The sequence below is a fragment of the Bombina bombina genome, chromosome 1 (genome assembly GCF_027579735.1).
Source record: "Bombina bombina isolate aBomBom1 chromosome 1, aBomBom1.pri, whole genome shotgun sequence".
NCBI lineage: Eukaryota > Metazoa > Chordata > Amphibia > Anura > Bombinatoridae > Bombina > Bombina bombina.
This window is the reverse complement of record NC_069499.1, coordinates 470,872,847-470,891,102: the sequence shown is the minus strand read 5'-3', so window position 1 is coordinate 470,891,102 and position 18,256 is coordinate 470,872,847. Positions and strand designations below refer to the sequence as shown.

General features: G+C 35.9%; 1 protein-coding gene across 2 annotated transcripts in view; it reads right to left on the bottom strand.

Annotated features, from left to right (window-relative positions):
- AGPS (alkylglycerone phosphate synthase) overlaps positions 1–18,256 on the bottom strand; it is a 705,364-nt gene that overhangs the window by 259,205 nt on the left and 427,903 nt on the right. For both annotated transcript variants that reach the window (XM_053698493.1, XM_053698494.1), the window contains exon 13: positions 15,969–16,045. In XM_053698493.1, coding sequence (XP_053554468.1) covers positions 15,969–16,045 — 77 coding nt within the window. The remainder of the gene's footprint in view (positions 1–15,968; positions 16,046–18,256) is intronic.

Below are 18,256 nucleotides of genomic sequence, written 5' to 3'. Positions count from 1 at the left end.
GAATCTATCAGAGTTCCCAGGAATGGAACTCTTGTGAGAGGAATAAGAGAACTCTTTTTCACGTTCACCTTCCACCCATGAGATCTTAGAAAGGCCAACACTAAGTCTGTGTGAGACTGGGCAACTTGTGAAGATTCTTGGCGCCGTGGCCAACCCCAAGGGAAGAGCCACAAACTGGTAATGCCTGTCCAGAAAGGCAAACCTGAGGAACTGGTGATGATCTTTGTGGATAGGAATGTGTAGATATGCATCCTTTAGATCCACGGTAGTCATATATTGACCCTCCTGGATCATTGGTAAAATAGTTCGAATGGTCTCCATCTTGAAGGATGGAACTCTTAGGAATTGGTTTAGGATCTTGAGATCTAGAATTGGTCTGAAGGTTCCCTCTTTTTTGGGAACCACAAACAGATTGGAGTAGAAACCTTTCCCCTGTTCTGTTTTCGGAACTGGTAAAAAGGTCTTCTACACAGAGTAAGAACGCCTCTCTTTTTGTCTGGTTTACAGACAATTGAGAAAGATGGAACCTCCCCCTTGGAGGAGAATCTTTGAAATCTAGGAGATACCCCTGGGTTACAATTTCTATGGCCCAGGAGTCCTGAACGTCTCTTGCCCAGGCCTGAGCAAAGAGAGAAAGTCTGCCCCTACTTGATCCGGTCCAGGATCGGGGGCTACCCCTTCATGCTGTCTTAGTGGCAGCAGCAGGCTTTTTGGCCTGTTTACCCTTGTTCCAAGCCTGGTTAGGTCTCCAAGTTGGCTTGGATTGAGCAAAGTTCCCCTCTTGCTTTGCAGCAGGGGAAGAGGAAGTGGGACCACCCTTGAAGTTTCGAAAGGAACGAAAATTATTTTGTTTGGTCCTTGTCTTATTTGACTTATCTTGAGGGAGGGCATGACCCTTCCCTCCAGTGGTGTCTGAAATTATCTCTTTCAGTGCAGGCCCGAATAGGGTCTTACCTTTGAAAGGGATGGTCAAAAGCTTAGATTTAGATGACACATCAGCTGACCAGGACTTAAGCCATAACGCTCTTAGCGCTAAAATGGCAAAACCTGAATTCTTTGCCGCTAACTTATGCAAGATGAAAAGCGGCGTCTGTAATAAAAGAATTAGTCAACTTAAGGGCCTTAATTCTGTCCAAAATATCATCTAGAGGGGGCTCCATCTGAAGAGCCTCTTCTAGAGCCTCAAACCAAAAAGCAGCTGCAGTGGTTACCGGAACAATGCACGCTATAGGTTGAAGAAGAAAACCCTGATGAATAAATATTTTCTTTAGGAGACCCTCAAACTTTTTATCTATAGGATCAATGAAAGCACAACTGTCTTCAATAGGTATAGTTGTACGCTTAGCCAAAGTAGAAATAGCTCCCTCCACCTTAGGGACTGTCTGCCATGAGTCCTTTATGGTGTCAGAAATGGGGAACATTTTCTTAAAAACAGGAGGGGGAGCGAACGGAATACCTAGTCTATCCAACTCCTTAGTAACAATGTCCGAAATCCTCTTAGGGACCGGAAAAACATCAGTGTAAACAGGAACCTCTAAATATTTGTCCATTTTACACAATTTCTCTGGAACGACAATAGGGTCACAATCATCCAGAGTAGCTAAAACCTCCCTGAGCAATAAACGGAGGTGCTCTAGCATAAATTTAAATGCCGTCATATCTGAATCTGTCTGAGGGAACATCTTTCCTGAATCAGAAATCTCTTCCTCAGACAGCAAATCCCTCATCCCTACCTCAGAACATTGTGAGGGAATATCGGATACGACTACTAAAGCGTCAAAAGCCTCAGCATTTGTTCTTAACCCAGAGCTACTGCGCTTTCCTTGCAACCCTGGCAGTTTAGATAAAACCTCTGAGGGTAGTATTCATAACTGAAGCCATATCTTGCAAGGTGAAAGAATTAGACGCACTAGAAGTACTTGGCGTCGCTTGTGCGGGCGTAACTGGTTGTGACACTTGGGGAGAACTAGATGGCGAAACCTGATTTACTTCTGTCTGAGAATATGCCGTTTGCAATTTATAGACATATCAGTACAATTGGGACACATTCTTAGAGGGGGTTCCACAATGGCTTCTAAACAAATTGAACAATGAGTTTCCTCAGTGTCAGACATGTTTAACAGGGTTGTAATGAAGCAAGCAAGCTCGGAAAACACTTTAATGAAAAAAACACAATTAGCAAAAACGGTACTGTACCTTTAAGAGAAAAAAAGGCATACACAAACTGCAAAACAGGTTAAAATTGCTTCAAAAATTCCGAAATTTTAACAGTACACCCACTAAGCTTTAGAAGGATTGCACCACAAGTAACAAAGCAATAGACCCCCAAATGAAAAAACCGGATTGATAAGTGTCTAAAACTGGTTAACACCCCCTAAAGCACCTTGCCACAGCTCTGCTGTGGCCCTACCTGCCCTTAGGAAGCGATAATATGGGGTTTAAAGCTTCAATTAGTCCCTCAGAAGACTCTCAGGACCTCAGGAGAAGTTGCTTGCTGCTTGTAAATGTAGGCCCTGCCCACCTCACTCGATGTTGCTGGGGCCTACACAAAATTAACAAACCCTGCCTGAAAGCTATGTGGGTTATAAACAACCCCAAAGAACCCTCAATCAAATGTCCCATAAAACAGAAAACGTTATTCCCAGACACAAAAACATTTGTCCCAAATTCACATAAACTGAGTGCCCACAAAAAATTAACCCTTTATGCAAGCTAGTAAAAACCTCTGATAACACTAGGATTACTGCTTCCCCTTCCCCTAATGGGGACACTGTCAGCCTTTCTGAGTTAACACAGTCTCTGCAGAAAATATGACTGAACATATCTCATTGCTGTATAGCAAAAAACCGTTCCTCACACAGAAGTTTTCCTGTACTCCTCAGCTTCTGTGGGAACAGCAGTGGACCTTAGTTACAAATGCTAAGATCATCATCCTCCAGGCAGAAATCTTCATCTATGTCCTGCCTGAGAGTAAATAGTACAACACCGGTACCATTTAAAAATAACAAACACTTGGATTGAAGATAAAATAAAACTAACAGTTTAACACCTCTTCTCTTTACCCTTCCTGCTTAGAGCCAGCAAAGAGAATGACTGGGGGGTGGAGTTAAGGGGGAGCTATATAGACAGCTCTGCTGTGGTGCTCTCTTTGCTACTTCCTTATAGGGTAAAAAATGGCCAAGCGCTAAGATCTGTCCTGTAGCTGTACAAAAAAGGGGTCCTAACTAGCCCCCGAGAGGAAAACAAGATGAAAAAGGGGGGTTGTATAGCGCCTAAGGCTAAGGACTCAAGTAGGATAAAGGGAATATTTCAATAATAGACTAATAAAATTCCTAATACTTTTACTATAAATCACTTTGGTAAAATAATACAATAGAATCACTATAATACATAAAATACAATGAAATACATAAAACTCATGGATCCATGATGTACATAAATTGTTGACAATAAAATAATATCTAAAACATGAGAAAGCTTCTAGCAATAGAGTATGCAATTGCTTGCAGGGACCACTTGGAGTGTCTTGACAAGCTTGGTGCTGGTGAAAAAACCCTTGCAAGGGTAATGAAGGTGATGTTAAAGATGAACTTAAAAAATGATGGTGAAAAACATTAGTGAAGATGGTGTAAAAAATGTATAAAAATTAAAAATTCCAAAAAAATGAATAAAAAATGAAAATATGATGAAAAATGGTGAAACAATGTGAAAAATATGAAAAAATGAGCATATTGGAGTGAGGAAGATAAAATATAATAAGTCACAAAAATGATGAAAATGATGCCATGGTGATGAAATTTAGTGATGTAAATCAATCAATTTGTAATCCAATGAAAAAAGGCAATGAAAAAAGTCAAATAAATGTCAAATAAAAGTCAAATGGAACCTGAAGTGTTGGGAGTAAGGATCTGTCCATAACTCCTGAGCGATACCCTGATCTGCAACCAATGGTAAACTAGTTTCTTGAAGTGTACCTGTAAGAAATATACAATAACATAGCGTAATATGTCCAATAGTATAATACTCTGTGAAATAGTCCTTACCAGTGGGTCAACGTATTTCGGCCCTTTAAAAAGGCCTTTCTCAAGACTCGTTGACATTTATTTGCCTTTTTTCATTGGATTACAAATTGATTGACTTACATCACTAAATTTCATCACCATGGCATCATTTTCATCATTTTTGTGACTTATTATATTTTATCTTCCTCACTCCAATTTGCTCATATTTTCATATTTTTCACATAGTTTCACCATTTTTCATCATATTTTCATTTTTTTTCACTTTTTTTCATTTTTTTGGAATTTTTAATTTTTATAAATTTTTTACACCATCTTCACTAATGTTTTTCACCATAATTTTTTAAGTTCATCTTTCACATCACCTTCATTACCCTTGCAAGGGTTTTTTCACCAGCACCAAGCTTGTCAAGACACTCCAAGTGGTCCCTGCAAACAATTGCATACTCTATTGCTAGAAGCTTTCTCATGTTTTAGATATTATTTTATTGTCAACAATTTATGTACATCATGGATCCATGAGTTTTATGTATTTCATTGTATTTTATGTATTATAGTGATTCTATTGTATTATTTTACCAAAGCGATTTATAGTAAAAGTATTAGGAATTTTATTAGTCTATTATTGAAATATTCCCTTTATCCTACTTGAGTCCTTAGCCTTAGGCGCTGTACAACCCCCCTTTTTCATCTGTTTTTCCTCTCTTTGCTACTTCCTGTCAGGAAGGACAATATCCCACAAGTTAGAATGAATCCGTGGACTCGGTACATCTTGCAAAAGAAATAAAGGTTACTGAAATTGTAGGAACACATGATGAGGTGGAAAGTATTTGGATGACAGTGGAAATTGGAGATAAAAATGTGTTTAGAATAGGAGTTGTATATAGGCCTCCATTGCAGGATGAAAAACTGGACAATCTGTTATTAGAAGAAATAACCAAAATGACCATGAAGGGTAAGGTTATAGTACTGGGGGACTTTAATTTGCCAGATATAGACTGGAAGATTCCTTCTGCTAGATCAGCTAGAAGCAGGTATAGTTTTGAATCTCTGCTAGTGGAATCACTTGAGCAATTAGTCAAGGAACCAACTCGTAAGGAAGCTATATTAGATCTAATACTTACAAACAGTGATACAGTTTCAGATGTGTCTGTAGGTGAGAACTTAGGATCCAGTGATCATCAATCTGTTTGGTTTAGTATTCATGTGCAGGAACTGTCCACCCAGACTAAAACAAAAGTTTTAGACTTTAGGAAGGCATATTTTTCATTAATGGGAGAATACCTAAAAAACTATTTAAAATGGAAAACTCTTATTACAGGGGTTCAAGAACAGTGGGAATTTGTGAAAGGTGCCATTTTAGATGCAACCGCACACTGTATTAGACATGTCTGTAAAAGTAAAAAAAGCGGAAACCAATTTGGTTTTCCAAAGTAGCAGCACATGCTGTAAAGACAAAAAGATAGCTTATAAAAATTACAGACACACACAAGCAGATAATGATATGAAAATATGGAGACTCCAACAAAAAAGACTAAGCAGTTAATTAGGAAGGTTAAAGCTCATGCAGAAGACAAGATAGCACAGTCAGTAAAACATGGGGACAAAACATTCTTTAGATATATCAGTGATAGAAGAAAAAATAAGGTAGGAATAGTAAAATTTAAATCAGTTGATTGTTAAATAATAGAAGGAAACAAGCAGATTGCAGACTGTCTCAAGGATTACATCTGTTCTGTTTTCACAAAAGATTGTGAAGATAGAATGTCTACATTAAGGGATGCTATGTAAAATAGAAACAGGCTTAACAGTAATCTTTTAACAGAGGGTGAGGTTTTGTTAGCATTATCAAAAATAAATGTTAAAAAAGCAGTGGGTCCTGATAATATTCATCCAAGGGTTTTAAAAGAACTTCGATCAGCGCTAACTGTCCCATTAACAGATCTGTTTAATCAGTCACTATTAACAGGAGCTGTCCCAGATGATTGGAGAATAGCAAATGTAATACCTCTTCATAAAAAGGGCAGTAGAGAAGAATATAGTAACTACAGGCCAGTTAATTTAACTTCAGTAGTAGGGAAATTAATGGAAAGCCTCTTAAAAGAAAGAATTATGACTTACATAAAGACAAACAATTTAGAGGACCAAAATCAGCATGGTTTTACTTCAGGGAGATCATGTCAGACTAATCTAATTTACTTCTTTGATAATGTAACAAAAGTATTAGACAAGGGTGGAGCAGTTGATGTAGCATATCTAGAATTCAGCAAAGCATTTGACACTGTCCCACACAAACTAATTCACAAACTTTATCTTCTTGGTCTAGATTCAAAAATTGTGAACTGGGTGGAATGCTGGCTTAAGGACAGAAAACAAAATGTCTTAGTAAATGGAGTTCATTCAGCAGAGGGGGCTGTTACTAGTGGTGTTCCTTAGGGGTCAGTTCTGGGGCTTGTTTTGTTTATCTTATTTATCTGTGATATCAGCAAAGGGCTACAGGGGAAAGTATGTGTTTGCAGATGATACAAAAATTTGTAACAGAGTGGATGTTCCACGGGGGGGGGGGGGGGGGGGGGTAAGGCTAGCACAATGCTTGGATGTATTGGATGTATTGGTAGAGGTATTTGCAGCAGAAATAGTAAGGTTATTATGCCACTTTATAGATCATTAGTTAGTCCTCATCTTGAGTATTGTGTGCAGTTCTGGAGGTCATATCTTCAGAAGGATATTCACAAACTTGAATCTGTGCAAAGGAGGGCTACAAAAATGGTACATGGTCTAAAAAATAAAACTTACCAGGATAGGTTCAATAAACCTAAATATGTATAGCTTAGAGGAGAGAAGGGAAAGAGGTGATATGATAGCAACTTTTTAAGTACGTTAAAGGGTTTAGTAAAACTGAGGCTGTGGGTATTTTACATAAAATGGAAAATTCAAGAACAAGGGGTCATGAGCTCAAGCTAAAGGGTAGTAGATTCAGGAGTAATTTGAGGAAACGCTACTTTATAGAAAGAGTGATTGATTTATGGAATAAACTTCCTCAAGAGGTAGTAGCGACAAACACTGTGGGGGACTTTAAAAATGCATGGGACAAACATAAGGTTATCCTACAAACTGGATAAGTTTATACTGTTAGGTAATATCGGGCAGACTTGCTGGGCCTATGGCTCTTATCTGCCGTCAATATCTAAGTTTCTATGTTTCTCTCAACAAAGAAATTATTTGCACATCTTCACGCTTCACCTTCCTCCAGTGGTGGCAAAGATAAGACTAACTACCATAGAGGTGGGAGGTGTTATATAGAACTCTTGGGGATTGGGAATCTTTGACTCCTCCTAGTGGCAGGGAAAGTAATTCCCAGGAGTAATGAATCATGGACTCCAACCACCTTTATGAAAGAAAAGTCCTATAATTCAACAAATTGGTGCACATTACTTGATTTTCATATCTAGTGAAAATCAAGTCAAACAAACGCTTGTAAATATACAAATGCTTGTATCTGCTTTGAAACCACATGAAGGTTTTATTTTTGTTATTTTAAATTTTGTCATTTAAAATATGTGAAAATGCTGTAAAAACTAAATACATTTTAGAAGCATAGAATTTGGGTTATTCCTTGCCTCCCTCTAGACATAGGTGCTGCCATGTTGAAATGTAGCCTTCACTGCATTTTAGTGCCCAAGTGTTAGTGCATGTGCAGTAACTTCAGATAACTGCAGTGAAACCTAGGTTCGAAAATTGTGGCACCCATAATAAGAGGGAGGTGTATAAAATGTACAGGTATTTAGTGCTTAATTTTCCTTTCAGTTACACATAATAATTGTTATAGAGTGCTCAGGTAAGTAATCAAAGCCAAAAAAAACACATGTAGATTCTTTTTGTGTGACTTTGTTTCTCCCCATTGCTAGCAATGAAGTTACCCGCAAGCAGATGTTTTGCCCCAAATTTGTCCGATATCTTGTTTTCTTTATTTTTTTATAGCAATTTCACACAATATGCTTGAAAACTGCAAAGTGAAGGCGTAAAAAAATGCAAGCATGTCATTTTCATTCATCGAATCACACGTCTAAGATTCATGCACACAAGGAGCGCGTGAAATTTGGTCAATTCACTTGATTTTGAATGCCAGCTCCTGAATAGCAAGAATGTTTTAACATAACGTTCATTTTGAATAGGCACCTTAGTGTAGTTTTGTTTAAAAGTAACTGGTTTAGAGGTTTAAAAGGGCATTAAAACATATTGCTTTGTGTAAACACTGTGCTTTGTCCCACACTCCCAAGAAAGGCAAAAAAACTAAACCTGTCAGTTAGGTTTTCAAAATACTGAAAATTTCCTAAACCATCTATTTGATTTTCAGCATTTGCAAGTTACTGAATTTGTTTTTGTCCTCTCTAGGCAGTGTGAGACAAGTACAATTTTTAAACAAAAGAGAGATGTATTTAATCCGTTCACTACTATGAATTTCAGAGAAAACCTTGCCCAAAGTAACCGAGAATTTTTAAAACATTTTGGCTATCACTCAGTTTACACAGAAATCTTTGTTATTTGTGTTTTGTTTTACCTATGAAAACTATATATATATATTTATTGGGGGGGGGTAAAAAGAGCTTTCAGTGGATGATCGTTTTAACTAGCTATTTATTCTCAGAATTAAGAAATTATTGTAAAATTAAAAAATATAGAAGATGATCACTGTAAAAAAAAAAAAAAAAAATCTCTTTGGCGTCTTATTTAGCTAAGATCAGACATATATTTTTGTTGTTTGTGATCATCTTAAAGGGACATGAAATTTTTTTTCTTTCATGATTTAGAAAGAACATGCAATTTTAAACAACTTTCTAATTTACTTATATTATTTAATTTGCTTCATTCTCATTATATTTTTTGCCAAAAAAGCATATTTAGATAGGCTCAGTAGCTGCTGATTGGTGGCTGCACATAGATGCCTTGTGTGATTGGCTCACCCATGTGTTGCTACTTCTTCAACAAAGTATATCTAAACAATAAAGCAAATTAGATAATAGAAGTAAACTGGAATGTTGTTGAAAATTGTATTCTCTACCTGATTTTTTATAGAAAAATTTTGGGTTTAGTGTCAAGGGTGCAATTGGGTTACTCATTTGGTATAGCAAAACTGGCCGAATTGTCAAAATTGACCCCCAAAACTATATATTTTTAAAATAGATAAAGTATTGATCTAGGCCCATTTTCATATATTTCATGCCACCATTTGATCTCCAGATGCTATAATATAAAAAAGTAAATTTTTCACAAACTTTAATTAAATTAATGGGGTTTCATGTCCCTTTAATGTCCTTTTAGGGATTCAGAATCAAGCATCCCTTTCCCAATAAGAAAACATTGCACTTCATCAGGATTTGCAGCAGATGTAATTTCTGTTTCGGCCTCCATTTGAAGCATTTATAAAACACGGCTATCTGTCACAGCATGTCAAGTGTTCTTTCGTTGTTAGATGTTTCTCATGGGCCCTTTTTCCTTCTGTATTACAACTCCTTTATACATTATGCAGATTGTTTTACTAAGTGCTTCAGGATACTCCACAGAACAAAACCCAATGCTCAAGCAATGGCTTATTAATTTCATTTTAAATACAATATGCAATAAAAATAATACAATTATTTTGCTAGCAATTTTAAAAGCCTTTATGGACTGACTATAAAACTTGTGCTTACACATTATATTTTTGCATTTGAATAATTCCATAGCTATACTATACAGAAAAAAAGGAAAATGCATTCATCAGTGAATTTCATGAAGTCATAGACAACTGTGTGAGATTGAGATTGGTAATAAAGGGACATTCTCGTGTAAAGATAAATACATGGATTTAAACTATAATAGTAATAAAACAAAGTAACTTCTTTTACTATATGTTTAGCTCCTTCAAAAGGATTAAACACATAGTTGCACTCCTGGAAGACCTACTTTTTACCCCATTTCTATGTCCAGTAACTGGATCATACACATGTATGGCTGTTTCCATTTGCTCACCAGCTGTATCTTCACTGGAAGTGGCACAAGAGAACAAATTCATCTATGTTTTTAATAGGCATGAGCAAAAGTTTGTATTTGCTATTTGTTTACAAAACTATTTTGAACTTATTTTATCCAAATTTATTACATTAAGGCAAATCTCAGGAATCTGTGATGGTCCCTGTGAAAAGGAACATGAAGATATGCATCCTTTTAGGTCTATGGTTCTCATGAACTGACCCTCTTGTACTAAAGGAAGAATGGAGCGTATAGTCTCCATCTTGCAGGATGGAACTGTAAGAAACTTGTTTAGACACTTCAAGTCTAGAATGGGACGGAAAGTTCCCTCTTTTTTGGGAACCACAAACAGGTTGAAGTAGAACCCGATACGCATGTTCCTGCACTGGAATTGGAACTATCACTCCCAGGGAGGAAAGATATGGTATACATTTCAAGAACGCCTCTCTCTCTATATGGTCTGTAGATAATCTTGAGAGATGGAATCTGCCTCTGGGAGGAAAAGTCTGGAATTCCAATTTGTAACCCTGGGATACTATGTCCACAGTCCAGTTATCTGGGACATCTCATAACCAGGCTTCAGAGAACTGAGAAAGTCTGCCCCCCCACCTGATCCAATCCCGGATCGGGGGCAAACCCTTAATGCTGATTTGGAATCAGCCGCAGGTTTCTTTGCTTGTTTCCCCTTGTTCCAAGACTGATTGGGTTTCCAAGAAGGCTTGGATTGTTCCTGCTTGGAAGAAGAAGGGGAAGGCTTTCCTCTGAAGTTACGAAAGGAACAAAAATTACTCTGCTGTCCTTTAGGCCTATTCTTCTTATCTTGAGGTACAAAAGACCCTTTTCCATCCGTAATATCAGAGATAATTTCTGCCAAATCGGGTCCAAGCAAGGTTTTGCCCTTGTAAGGAATCTTTAGAACATATAGGATTAGGGTATATCAGAGTTAAGCAGTAGCAGATGTTGCTCATATATTCGTATCCTAATATGTGTACATTCTAGTTTAATGAATACATAAATGAATTATAATTATTAGAGCCAACATCTGATGTGGAGTCTAAGTTTGAGCAGGACAAAACAACTAGATAAACTAATTGTATAAAAGAAATACAAAAAAGTTTGTAGCAAAAGAACTCCACAATAGTACAATAAGTCTTAACTCAAAGAGTATAATGTAATTTGGATAATTCATATAGTATTAAAAGTTCAATTTCATTCATACATTATAGTCTTTATTAAATAAACTAGCAACACACACAAATACTGTAGCAAAGGCTAGTGAATTAAAAACACTTAAAGGGACATGAAAACCACATTTTTTCTTTCATGATTTAGAAAGAGCATACAATTATAAACAACTTTCTAATGTACTTCTATTATCTATTTTGCTTCATTCTCTTGATATTCTTTGCTGAAAGGCATATCTAAATATGCTTAGTAGCTGCTGATTGGTAGCTGCACATAGATGCCTCCTGTGATTGGTTCACTGTGTGCATTGCTATTTCTTCATTAAAGTATATCTAAAGAATAAAGCAAATTAGGTAATAGAAGTAAATTAGAATGTTGTTTAAAATTATATCCTCTACATTAATCATGAAAGAAAATGTTTGGGTATAGTGTCCCTTTAAACCTGGTTAATAGATAGTACAGGTTTGCTGAATATCAATAATAATTCTTTATATTAGCCCACAGTAAATATTGCTGAAGTAAGCTAAGCCCTTACAATCCGAGGGCTGAATTACTTTTAACTAATAATAGCTAATACTGAGGGCTGCATCTGAGCATACTATAAGGTTTTTTAAAGCATATTATTTAACCAGATAAGCAAATAAAAAAAAACAACCAGGAGAGACACGGCTACTCCTGTTGGACCCCTTGGTCAACAGGAATTGGTCAACTTTAGAGCTTTAATCCTATCTTGAATTTCATCCAAGGAAGTATCTACTTGAAGAGAATCAGACAAGGCATTGAACCAATAAGATGCCGCACTAGTCACGGTGGCAATACACACTGCAGATTGCCACTGGAGACCTTGATGAACATAAATCTTTTTCAAATAAGCCTCCAGCTTTTTGTCCATTAGATCCTTAAAAGAGCAGCTATCCTCAATAGGAATAGTGGTTCTCTTAGCCAGAGTGGAAATGGCCCCTTCAACTTTGGGTACAGTATACCAAGAGTCTTTAATGGAGTCCTCAACAGGAAACATTTTCTTAAAAATGGGAGACAGGGAAAAAAAGACACCCCTGGTTTCTCCCATTCCTGTGAGATAATCTCCCTAGCACGGTCCGGCACAGGAAAAACCTCCAAAGTGGAAGGCTCAACAAAGAAACTATTAAGTTTACTAGATTTCTTAGGTGTGACAATGACAGGGGTATCAGAGTCATCTAAAGTAGCTAAAACCTCCTTTAACAATACACAAGGTGTTGAAGCTTAAATCTGAAAGATACCACATCAGTCTCAGAAGAAGGAATTATACAGTCCGAATCTGAGATTTCACCCTCAGAAAGTCCAGATGTATCTTCCTCATCAGACTTATGAGAAAGGGCAAATTGGGAAGCAGAACTGAGGACAGGCACCTTACTTTCTGAATTTCTAGATTTCCTCTTGTGTTTTCCCTGTAATCTGGGTATGGCAGCTAATGCCGCAGATACCCCTGAAAAAACCTGGGCAGCAATTTCTGCTTTTAAATAAACTCCACTAGGAGTTATAGAGGACCTGCATGGCACTGCATGTGATGCCATTGAGGCTTGGGACGCAGCAGGAGACAGCTGAGGTATTATTTTAACAGCATCAGCCTGAGAGAAATTAGGCTCAAACATTTTACCTTTATTTTGTAAGGTTTTCTTGACACATGAAGAACAAAATTGCATAGGAGCTGCAATTTGTGCATCTAAACATAATAAGCATGAATTCATGAGAGTAGGATCTTGCTCCATATCAGACATGTTGTGAAACAGTAAATAAACTTGTACAGATAAGTTCCAAAGATTTTAATATTCAATAAAAATAAGCCAAGGAAAAAATACACTTTAAATTTTATCCCAAATTAGGATCGATCCCCAGCTAAAATTGTGAGAAAAGTTAAGAAAAAACATTTAATAAACATCAAATAAACTTCTAAAATCCCCTTCAGGCAACCCCACAATTCAATTACTGAGGTGCCTTACCGATACCAATTAAGACCGGATCACCCAGAAATAGAGAAAAAAACTTTTCCCTCAGAAATGTTATGAAGCAAAGCTGGTCATGTGACCGCAACTGCCGAGCTCAAATTACTGCTGCGACACAGGGAGGCACTACTTCCTGGTACACAGAGTACCAAAAATAACCGTTTTGTTTTTCAAACCTGACAGTTTAAAATGTTGCATTGTTTTATTTTAAAGCAAAGGGGAAATGAATAAGCTGCTGAAATAGAAAATGCAGCCTTACTTTCAGTTTAAACTTGTATTGTTTTATCAAGTAAATATGTGTCAGAAAATAAAGCCTAATAAAAACATTTTACCCTTTCTTTTTAAAAGAGTTTAAATGTTAGTCTCACACATGCTACAGTGCTTGCTTCATGCCCCAGTGTAATCCATACAACAGGATTATCTATGTCCCAATAAAAAAGCAGTGTTTTTAATTTGTTAAGTGCATGGTCTCCCCCACTGGAAGAAAAAGCACTTACCTGCTCCGCTGTCTGGCATGTAGACAGTTACAAGGAGAGGACACAGTTCCTCACCTGGATCTTTGAAAAAGAAAGAGCAGAGTAGCCAACTCTGGCTTTCTAAACTAGAGCAGCAATTGTTAGGAAAACGCAGTAAGTAACTCTTTACAAGTATCTAACTACTTTAAAGCCACGCTACCCGACTGCAAGGAATGACGTGGAATACGGCTATACCCCAAAACTTGCTTGTAGAATAAATCAAAAATTTTCTTCAGACACCTAAACTTAACCTCCTCAATGCACCGAAGGCAAATAGAATGACTGGGGGTTGTGGGTAAGGGAGTGATAGCAGTTTAACTGTGGTGCTCTTTGCATCCTCCTGCAGGAGTGATATTCCCAACAGTAATTACTCAAGCCGTGGACTCACCATATCTTAGGAAAGAAATAACTGTTCTTTAGCGTGTTTAAAGAAAACATTTGTTAATTTAGTTTCCCTACTCAATTAAATGGATAAACTAGGGGTGTTAAACTCATATCTTAAAAAGGGCCGAATTGTCCATTAACGTAGGAATAGAGGGCCGAATGTATAAAATGTATATATACGCACATGCGCAAACAAGAAAAAAAAAACAAGCACTTTTTTAAAACAGCAAACATGGGAAAACTTTTGCATAAACAAAGGACGTCACGTAACGTTATAAACCCAGAGTTAGAACATGAACTTTCTGCAAAAAATTGTCTGCAGATGATTTTGAAACAAAATGCCATTTAAAATAAGGCAATCACACACACAAAAAAATAGCTCATTTGCAATGTTTTTATTAACTGGAAAATAAAGCAATTTTTGAAGTTTTAAAATATAATGCAGCAGTTGAAAATTGTATTGCAACTTAGCTGCCGAAAAAAAAAAAGTTTAAGTTTTTAAAATGTCTTGAATAAATGTGTTTCCTTTGGTGTAGTAGCACATAATTATAAGGTAAAAATGTAGTAATAATAAAGGTGCTTAGATCCCAAGTCTTACATTCAGGGGTCACAGCTTTGCAGACTGGGAAGTAGAGTCATCAATTAATGCACTGCCGCATATTTGACTGTTTTCTTAATCAACGTTTTACTCTGGCTGTACTGTGTTAAGGGAAACTTACACAGTGCCGTCAGAGCACAGCGCTGTTTGAAGGGAACATTATGATGTAGAACAGCATGGCAAAGCGAAAGTACTAAAAATTCCTACATGTGTCCCATTCTTCTGCAGACATGCTGCATTTTCTGCGATATCTCAGATCAAAGCATGTTCTGCCTTGAGGGTTATAATCTATTGTATGACTTCTTACAATGATAACAAGAGGGGAAAAATATCTCCCACGCACCAAGTTTTCTCTCCCCATTATTTTTTATATATATACAGGAATTAAAATATTCTATTATAAAAAAAAATATAAAATACTCAAAATTTTCTACCTTGCACCCAATTTTCTCTCCCCAGGGTTTACTTTTCTGGCCATTTTCGCCGTGGGTCATTTGTTTGACACTCCTGGGCTAAACTAAATTAACTAATGAATAAATGATCTATTTGTTCATAATTAATTAATAAACTAATTTGGACCAAATTAGTAAAAGATTTTTTGTTTTTCTTTGCAAACGAACAAAAGCACATTTTTGCATGTCTAGTATTTAACCCTTCTGAACACATAGCAAAAGAAGGCATTTTGTTTAAAGATCAAATGCTCTAAAGTAAATTTTGAGTATTTTATATATTTTTTTATAATAGAATATTTTAATTCCTGTATATATAAAAAAAATAATTAAAGGATTTTAAAAATGAAGAAAATGTAAGAATATCAAAAAAGCAGAATAGATCCTGCCAAAAACTTGTTCAAGCATGTCAGTATTAAAAACATAAAAATAAAAAAAAATGACTTGGTTAATTAGAAAAGAGGTTTATTTAGTGTATTATTTTTATAAAGTAGCTGTAAGTGAAAGTTATAGCACGTGTAATTGACTCAGCAAGATAAAAGCTTTCTGAAACCTATATTTGGTCAGAATCAGACAGTTAATGCTCCACTAGAATTTGGCATACAAATGTAACAAACTGGAGTTAAGTTGTAATAATAGTCCATGTGTACTTGTAAAATTGCTTTTTGTACTGTTGATGAGTCATTACAATAGAAAAAAAATAAACTGAAAAAATGAATAAAAAATATATATATTGTTATCGCAGCTTGATAAGCATGCAAATTCTAAGATTCAAAAAAGCCCCAGTTAAAGAAGCAAAAAAAGTTCTGTAGCAAAAACTGTACCTTTGTGATGTAGAATTTTTTTAACCCATCCAAAAAGGAAGTAAAAATTGAGGCCACCTGAGGTTTAAGGGCATGCCCTGTAAAAACAACAAATACATGCATAAATAAATAAAAAAATAATTTAATAAGTTGCTGCAATGATTGCCATATTTAACAACAAAAAATTGCAGCTCAACTCTAAAACTGCAGATGAAATCACATAAAAAACAAACAAGAAATAAACTAAGGTAATAAAAAGTTAAAAAAAACAGTCATGCCAGGTTAAAGCACCATTTCCTCATACTTTATTAACATGATGTTTTATACAATTTATGTCCTTAAACAGCGCATAACTGAGTTGCTGACCCCCTTAGGTCTACAAAAATCAATCATACTAAGCAACATTCATTAGGAAGAATTGGTGCTTTATTTAAAAATATGGAAACTGCAACATCCTTGCTCAAATTGAACAAAAACGGTATACTGCTTACTCTATCATTGTGTACATGCTGTCAAACGTTTATAGACTGCAAACAGTGTAATCCTGATGAAATGTATTCTAGCAAATGTACAGTATATTGTGCCTTTTAGACCCTTTCATTTCAGTGGGTCTTAAAAAAAATGTTTAGGTGGTAAATCATTGACTAGTGATTATGTTTTTTTTTTTTTTTTTTGGATTACCACAACTACAAATTATTTTTAAATTGAAACAAAATATCAGAATGTCTTTAATATTCAAAGGAATGAGAAACAAAAAGCAATAAAGAAAAAAGCAAATGCATTTTAATTAAACTTCCGACACATAGCGATATTAAACTTAAAATATAATTTAGAATGTAATCACTTTCATTATTACATGCAATCCCCTTTCATGATCAATTTTGTTTGCGTTTCCTGTAATTTAAACCTGAAAAAAACAAAACTATGTATTTGTACACTGCCTCCAGAGCGCATGGGCTTATCCACTGGATTCACCTCTTACATACTGCTTAGGGCCTGCTTGATAATAGAATAAACAACACTAAAGAGCCTTTTAAGGAGTGTGTCCATGAAATGCAAAACAAAACAAAACTGACAATGTTAAACACTTTTAATCATTTACTTTGTATACAGACTTTTTGCAATGCAATAATTCATTTCTGATGCATATAATTTAATGTGCATTTAAAAGAAACCTTTCTGCTGCAGCGTTACATTTTGTTCCTTCTTTTGTGCTGCAAAAACCTATGGTAATTAATCTTTGTGACATATTAAGTAAAAGTTGTTTCAAACTAATACAGCAGTATGGGTTATGTATTTGTTATGGTCACTAACCAATGAGACCTCCCACATATGTATTGGTGCAGTAGTTATTTAAAGGGACCAGAAAGTCAACATTAAACTTTCTTGATTCAAATATATCATGCAGTTAAAAAAAATCCAGTTTACTTTTATTATTAAATGTAACAAATAAAACAAAAAACAAAAAATATAATAAATAAATTCAAAAGTAAAAAACACCAAAAGTACAAATCTATAGATGATCCTTCACCTCAAATCCAAGAGTCCAATTAGTCGGTAACCGTTAAAGACCTCACTACGAGCTGCAGGAGTTATGTGATAGTATCCAATAAACTTCAAATAGTGAAACAATACCTTTAAGAGCAAAGTAACAAAAAAGTCCTTATGCTGTCTGAATTTACAAGGATAACGCTGTCTTTAATATCTCAGTGCCGCTCTAGCTTCCAGGATTCAGCCGTGTGCAAACCACAATAAGAACATCTATCAAAACAAACAAAACAGAGCACATCTGCGATTCATAGCAGCATTTATTTACATTCTATTAAGTCCCATAAAATTGCACTTAAAAGATGCATAAAAATGATCTGCATATAAGAGATGTGGAGTAGGATTCAGCCAAGGAAATCTTTTTGAATACCACCCTTCAGCTAAGAAGGACTTGCTTCGATCCCCTATCCTTAACACTTCCTGTGTCCAAAAGTATACAGCTAGACACATTATCCCTAAACGTTTCTTTTGCACGCAGTTAAACTTTGTCAAGAAGATTAAACTGAAATTTAAATTACCCTCTTGAGAAAGTCCACCTACATGAGGATGCAACGCATATGGGTAACTTGTCTAGCGGTACAGTTTTGGACAAGGGAAGCGTTAAGGGCAGGGGATAGAAGCAAGACCAAAGGATTTCCTTAACTGAATCCCACTCCACATTGATACTGTCTCTTATATGCAGACTGGTTTTATGCAACTTTTAAGCGCAATTGTATGGGTCTGAACTGAATGTGAATAAAACCAGCTATGAATCGCAGGTG